Source organism: Arachis ipaensis, chromosome B09, assembly GCF_000816755.2.
Source record: "Arachis ipaensis cultivar K30076 chromosome B09, Araip1.1, whole genome shotgun sequence".
NCBI classification, from domain to species: Eukaryota; Viridiplantae; Streptophyta; class Magnoliopsida; order Fabales; family Fabaceae; genus Arachis; species Arachis ipaensis.
This window is the reverse complement of record NC_029793.2, coordinates 7,149,416-7,157,015: the sequence shown is the minus strand read 5'-3', so window position 1 is coordinate 7,157,015 and position 7,600 is coordinate 7,149,416. Positions and strand designations below refer to the sequence as shown.

The following is a 7,600-nucleotide window of genomic DNA, read 5'->3' as shown; positions in this document are numbered from 1 at the left end:
TAAATAAATTAAATTTATTTTTTAATATTATAATAGTATTTTTTGAAATAAATAAATATTGAAAAATTTATCAAAATATATGGTCAGCCACATCTCGAATATAGAGGCTCTTTGGCTAAAATGGTCACATCTCGAGTACACTGACCTTGTGCTGTGATACTGTTGGATATCAGACAAATGACACAGTAAAATATAGAAATGAAAAATAAAAAATTTGTATAAAATATGAAAACAATTGAATAGTTTTCTTTGAGAATTACAGCTTCTTTCTATCACAATGAGACTACAATAACACTCTCTCTTGACAAAAGGAGAACACACTTCTCTCTATCATGTATAGGAGAAAACTACTCAAAGAAATATTATGTTATTCTTAAAGAAAAACTCAATTTATAGGTGAGTCTCTTCAATATGAACCATCCGTCAATTAGAGGTATATAATTCTTCTCTTTTTCAACCATTAAAATTCTAAGGTTATAAACTAAGATTGTTTATTACCTTTCATTTTATTTAGTTATTATTTATTTATTTATTTTCTAAAATTAGCTTTACTAATTTTTACAATCTCCCACTTAAAGCTAATTTTGATAAATTTTCAAAATTCATGTTGCTCATGTATTCCATAGGCCGTATGAGGATCTACACCATTCAAACTTTTCTGTGTTGATTGGTTTTGTCATGGCATCTGCTAAGTTATCTTTAGTGTGAATCTTCTGCATATCAATACTTTCTTCTTTTACTACTTCCCGAACAAAATGATATTGTACTCCAATGTGTTTTGTTCTTGAATGAAAGGCAGGATTTCTTGCAATGTGCAAGGCACTCTGACTGTCACAATACACAGAAATCTTCTGCTGTTTGTGCCCGAGTTCTTCTATCAACCTTTGGATCCAAATAGCTTCCTTGCATGCTTGTGTAACTGCCATATATTCAGCTTCTGTAGTAGATAAAGCTACAACAGTCTATAATTTAGATAGCCAGCTCACAGCTCCTCCTGCAAGTGTAAACACATAGCCTGTAGTAAATTTTCGTTTATCAAGATTACCTACAAAGTTTGAGTCGACATATCCATTGACAATGAATTCTGATCCTCCAAAACATAATGCAACATTCGAGGTCCCTTTGATGTATCTCAGGATCCTCTTAACAACATTCCAATGCTCTTTACCTGGATCTGCCATAAATTGACTTACCACTGCAACTGCTTGAGCAATATCTGGCCTTGTACAGATCATGGCGTACATAAGGCTTCCCACTGCTGATGCATACGGCACTCGAGACATTTCCATTCTCTCTGCTTCACTACTAGGGCACATACTTGAGGATAATTTAAAATGCATAGGAAGTGGGGTTGAAATTGGCTTACATTCTTGCATGTTGAAGTGTTGCAAGATCTTCTTTAAATAATTCTTTTGCGAAGCCAAATCTTCCTATATTTTTTGTTTCAGTGAATTTGCATCCCTAAAATCTTGTTTGCTGGTCCCAAGTCTTTCATATCAAACTCCCTAGCCAACTGTGCCTTCAATTCTTGGATTTGATCTTAGTTGGGACCTACCACTAACATGTCATCCACATACAACAGCAGAATGATGAAATCATTATCACCAGACCTCTTGTAATAGGTACAATGATCTGAGCTAAGTCTGTTGTATCCAAGGCTAATAATGAAAGAATCAAATCTCTTGTACCAACACCTTGGCGCCTGCTTTAGACCGTACAGAGATTTAGTAAAACTGTAAACCAAGTTTTCTTTTCCTTGTTCTTCAAAACCTTCTGGTTGGAGCATATATATCTCTTCTTCAAGTTTTCCATGAAGAAAATCAGTCTTTACATCTAATTGCTCTAGATGTAAATCAAATACAGCACACATTGCCAAAACTATTCTAATAGTAGTTAGTCTCACCACTGGAGAAAATATTTCATTGAAGTCAACACCTTCTTTTTGAGCATATCCCTTGACAACCAATCTTGCACGATATTGTTCCACCTGATCATTACTATCTCGTTTGATCTTGTAAACCCATTTGTTACCAATGGCTTTCCAACCTGCTGGAAGTTCAACAAGTTTCCAGGTATGGTTCCTTTTCTTCTTGCATTGCTGTCATCCACATAGAAGCGTCTGGATTGCGCATAGCCTCCATAAAAGTTGTTGGCTCTCCATCTTCTGTCAAAAGACAATATGCATCATGGTTTGTCAAAACATAATTTGAGTGCCATGATGGTGTTCTTCTTTGTCGAGTGGATCGACGAACTTCTATATCATTAGCCTCTGCTTCTTGTTCTTCATGCTGTGGTTCTGCTTCAGAAAGATTACATTCTCTGCATTTTTTATCTATTAGAACAGTGGTTATCTCTTTAATAGTGCTATCATTTTCTTGTTCTTTTTGCAATTCATCTTCTGCAAATATCACATCTCTACTGACAACTACCTTGCGAGCAGTGGGATCCCACATGCGATACCCCTTAACTCCGTCAGCATAACCCAAGAATATACATTTTCTAGACTTTGGGTCTAGCTTTGTTCTTTTTTGGGAATTGTACATCACGTACATAGGACAACCAAATATATGTAAAGAAGAATAATTAGGTGGCTTACCTTGCCACATCTCTATTGGTGTCTTTAACCCAATTGCAGTTGATGGTGACCGATTTATCACATAATAGACGGTTTTAACAGCTTCTGCCCAAAAAGACTTGGCTAAACTTGCAGTTTGCAACATAGCTCGTGCTCTTTCTAGGAGAGTCCTATTCATTCACTCTGCTATACTATTTTGCTGAGGCGTATATGCAACTGTGAATTGTCGTTGAATACCTGCTTGCTTGCAAAATATTAGAAAATCACCATCAACATATTCTCCTCCATTATCTGTCCTTAAACACTTGATCTTCTTTCCAGATTCAAGTTCTAACTTTGCTTTGAACTCTTTGAACATCGCAAACACATCTGACTTCTTCTTGATCGGGTACACCCATAGCCTCCTAGAGTAATCATCAATAAATGATACAAGATATTTTGTTCCTCCTAGGGACATCTCCGGCGATTCCCACACATCAGAATGAATCAACTCCAATATGTGCTTGCTCCGAGCAGTTGATCTACCAAACGTCAATCTATGTTGTTTACTTGTAACGTAGTGCTTACAAAACGGTAAGTTTACCGATTTGAGCCCGGGAATGAGATTACGTTCTACAAGAATCTTTAAGCCTCGTTCTGACATGTGGCCTAGTTTGCAATGCCATATCATCGTCATTTCTTCTTGGCTTGTTGAAGCAACTGATGCTTCTGCCTCTTGCAAAATTTCTCCCACAAGCATGTATAGATTTGCTGCAATCTTTTCTGCTTTTATTACTACAAGAGCTCTTTTAACAACTTTCAAGATCCCACCTTTAATATGGGTCTTACAACCAAGTTCATCCAATTGCCCAATCGACAACAAATTCTTCTTCAAGCCTTTCACGTGTCTTACCCCTTAAAGTGAACGAATAGAACCATAAAACATTTTTATTTTTACAGTACCCATTCCAATAATTTCTAAGGCATGATCGTTTCCCATAAACACCGATCCTTCCAAGACAGGTTCATATTTACAAAACCAATCACGATGAGGAGTCATGTGCCATGTTGCTCCTGAATCAACAATCCAAACATCATTGAGCTGTTTGCTGCCTTTAGAACCAATTGTTGCTTCGCCATACAGGATTTCTCCATCATCAGAGGTGCTCACAACACATCCTTGAGAACTTAATCCTTCTGGAACCTTCTCTATACTCTTCTTATTCCAACAATCTTTCTTGAAGTGCCCTTTCTTACCACAATTGTAGCATTTGACCTGCTTCTTACTTTGTGACTTTGGTCTACTTTGACTCCCACTGGAACCATGCTCCATTGATCTTCCTCTTGTCATCAACAAAGCCTTTGCTTGTTTTGAGTTCCCTAATCTATCTTTCTTATTCTTTCTCCTAGATTCTTCTTCAAGAACCGCAGCAGCTATGTCATCAAAAGAAAGATAATCAGTCAAAACATTATTAGTTAAGTTAATGATAAGCTGATCATATGAATCTGGTAGACTTTGAAGTAAGAGCTCTGCACGTTCATTTTCTGCTATGGTATATTCCAACGATGAGAGTTGGGAAAATAGCGTATTTAGATTGTTGATGTGATCCGTTGCCGACGTGGACTCACTCATTCGAAGAGTATAAAGTGTTCTCTTCAAGAATATCTTGTTGTGAAGTGACTTGACTTCATATAATTTGGTGAGAGCATCCCAAATTTCTTTTGCTGTCTTTTTCTCTGTTACACTTGATAAAACTGAATCAGCTAGTGCCAAGTGTAAGTTTGTAACAGCATTGTTGTCCATCTCCTTCCATTTTTCATCTGTAATTTCAGCGGGTCTACCTTCAATTGCTGTCACGCAATTGTCTTTTCTCATAATGGCTTTTATCTTCAATTTCCATATAGAAAAATTACTCCTACTAAATTTTGGAATTTCATACTTTGCTGCCATTTTTTTTAAACGATAACTCGCAGTGGAAAAAAATATATATTAATCACTAACCTTTGGCTCTGATACCACTGTTAGGTACCAGACAAATGACACAATAAAATATAGAGATGAAAAATTAAAAATTTGTATAAAATATGGAAAAAAATTGAATAACTTTCTTTGAGAATTACAACTTCTCTCTATCACATGGAGACTACAATAACACTCGCTCTTGACAAAAGGAGAACACACTTCTCTCTATCATATATAGGAGAAAACTACTCAAAGAAATATTAAGTTATTCTATCTGGATGACTTGATTGAAATGAATTAAAGAAAAACTCAATTTATAGGTGAGTCTCTTCAATATGAACCATCCGTCAATTAGAGGTATATAATTTTTCTCTTTTTCAACCATTAAAATCCTAAGGTTATAAACTAAGATTGTTTATTACCTTTCATTTTATTTAGTTATTATTTATTTACTTATTTTTTAAAATTAGCTTTACTAATTTTTACAGATACGGCGTCTGCAAGTCATATATCGAATGCAGCCGTGATATGAACATAAGCATATATCGGATACACTGCATCCGAGATACGCATATTTTCTGATTTGGATCAGTACATCTGAGATACGTGCGATGTTACGGGCCCATTTTTTTATATAACATTACAATATTTTCATAAAAAAACATATATCAAAATGGATAAACAAGTAGAGTCATACATGTGATGGAGGTCTAAAAACATAAGTAATGAGAAAAATACATAGTAATAATGGTAACTAACGCCGTCCAGTAGTAGGATCCAAATGGTGTCCAGTCCCATATCCACGAGGACGAGACACCCTTGGAGGACGGTATGGACGAGGACGAACAACTGACTGGCTGATAGTGGGTGGTGGCCGCTGGTGTGGTGGTGGAGGAGGAACTGCTACAATCATGGGAGGAGACATAGGAGGTGGTGACCAAATAGAACCGGACAGAGGTGGCTGTGGTGGCAGGGATGGAGTCTGATAGTAGGGTGACGGAGCAGAACTAGACTGGTGCGGTGGTGGAGGAGGAGTCTGGTAACACCCTGGAGGAGCTGAACCATGTTGGGTGGACACACCGCTCGATGTCACAGGTATGTCGGTATCGTCTCTCTAGTGGCGATAACAGCAGGCTAAGTCATCCATCGCATCACCAGTCGCCCTGATGATCTAGAACATATCATCGATATTTATCTCAACATCGGATCCAATGTCGAACTGGGGCTGGTCCCACGCAGTGTCATCAGTCGGATGGTGAATGGGGTTGGAGGTACCCGGCATAAGCCTCGTAGCTATGTCAGCCTCATGGTCAGCGAAGAATGCATCGGACGGCTACCCTGCATGTGCATTGGGAATGTCAACCTCAGGTATATCCTCCTGTCGTGCATACTCAGCATCCTCGTCCGACAACTGCTGGTCTCCGTCACCGTGCTGAGGCCCTACGGGCGCGCTGACCGCATGCCTGCCGTGCCGGTCTCCGGACATCATCGCGAGGTCTCTGGTACAACCCCCAACGGGCTCTCTAGCAGTGCGCAGTCCAATGTGGTTGGCAACATCCTGGAGCGTAATGCTGGCCTCACCCCACAGAAGATGGAACATATGGGTTTCCAACCTCCACCGCTCAACAAATGCAGAGATCAAGAAATTGTCAAATATAAAATTCCTCCACTCTACTACATGTCCAAATCCAGCTTCCCTTATATAGGGCAACAGGATGGGCGGCGACGGGAGACCAAGTGTTACACGGCGTGACAAAAGTAACCGTGGTCTCTGCAATTCCCAAAATAGGCAACTAACGCATATTAATTACATCTAAAGCATTAATTGTCCCTAAACATTACTAAAACTTATAACATACCTACATAAGTATTTACATTAAATGTAACAGATATATATATTCTAAGTCACTAAAGACTAAGAATCTAAACCTATTAGAATATAACTAAAAATCTACAAAACTAAAATCTATTATTAACTAACAATTAAAAAAAGGTTAAACTACTAACCTCAAAGTCCAACGCTTCAGCTACGTGTCAAGTGTTATTCAGTCTATTAATGTCTCCTTTGCGAACATATTGTCGGGGGGCCATATCTCGTGAAGGAGCTCGCTTTCACACGTTCAAAAGCTCAAATATTTGGAAAAACTTGCTCTAATTCACGTTCTTCTCGGATGGCTGTGCCTTATATACGCTAACGAGCGTATGTCAGATACTGTGCCACCGTCCTGGATCATCGTTAGTATCTTGGATGCACTGGCCCAAATAAGAAAATATGCGTATCTCGAATGCAGTGTATCTGATATATGCTTATGTTCATATCACAGTTGCATCCGAAATATGACTCGCAGATGCTGTATCATAGCACGGGATCAGTGCACTCGAGATGTGGCCATTTTGACCAAAAACCCTCTGTATCCAAAATGTGACTGACGATGATTTTAATAAATTCTTCAACGTTTATTTATTTCAGTAAATACTATATTTATTTAATTTTAAAAAAATTCGTTATACCAATAATAAATCGAATTAACTTGCATAAATTATAAATATTTTTTACTTTTAAATTAATCGTTTATTTATTATTCATTAACTTTTATACAAAGACTTATAAAATAAATTCTAAAAATTATAGAAAATATTAAAAACTTCAATCATCCCCTCAATTATCAATTTGAAATCCACTCTAACTAGTTTAATTTACTCGTTAGCGGGCTTATCATTGATGGGCTAAATTAAAAATATTATAGAGTTATCAAATTACTTATAAAAATATCATCATTTTAATTTGTTAAGAACAAAAAATATTCTATCATTAAATAAATGTTTTTAAGAAAATTTAAAGATCAGGTTTTAATTCAATTTTTGTAAACATAATTAACATAATTATAGATAAAGGAGGAACGGTCGGTGGTAGTATAAAAACGGCCAGAAATAAAGTAAAATAGTTCCTAAATATTTGACTTCCCATAATTATAATATTAAAAAAAATAAATAGATTTTTATAAAAAACGGTAGTTGTTTTTAACGTTTTCATAAATAAATTAAATTCTACTAGTTTAAAATTTTTACTTTTATAAAATTTA

At 36.6% G+C, this 7,600-nt stretch overlaps 1 protein-coding gene across 1 annotated transcript in view; it reads right to left on the bottom strand.

Moving 5' to 3' along the window:
- Nucleotides 5,851-7,600, bottom strand: part of LOC107614887 (phospholipase D alpha 4-like) — a 7,723-nt gene continuing 5,973 nt past the window's right edge. Inside the window, exon 6 of the mRNA XM_021111721.1 lies at nucleotides 5,851-6,288. Coding sequence (XP_020967380.1) covers nucleotides 5,851-6,288 — 438 coding nt within the window. The remainder of the gene's footprint in view (nucleotides 6,289-7,600) is intronic.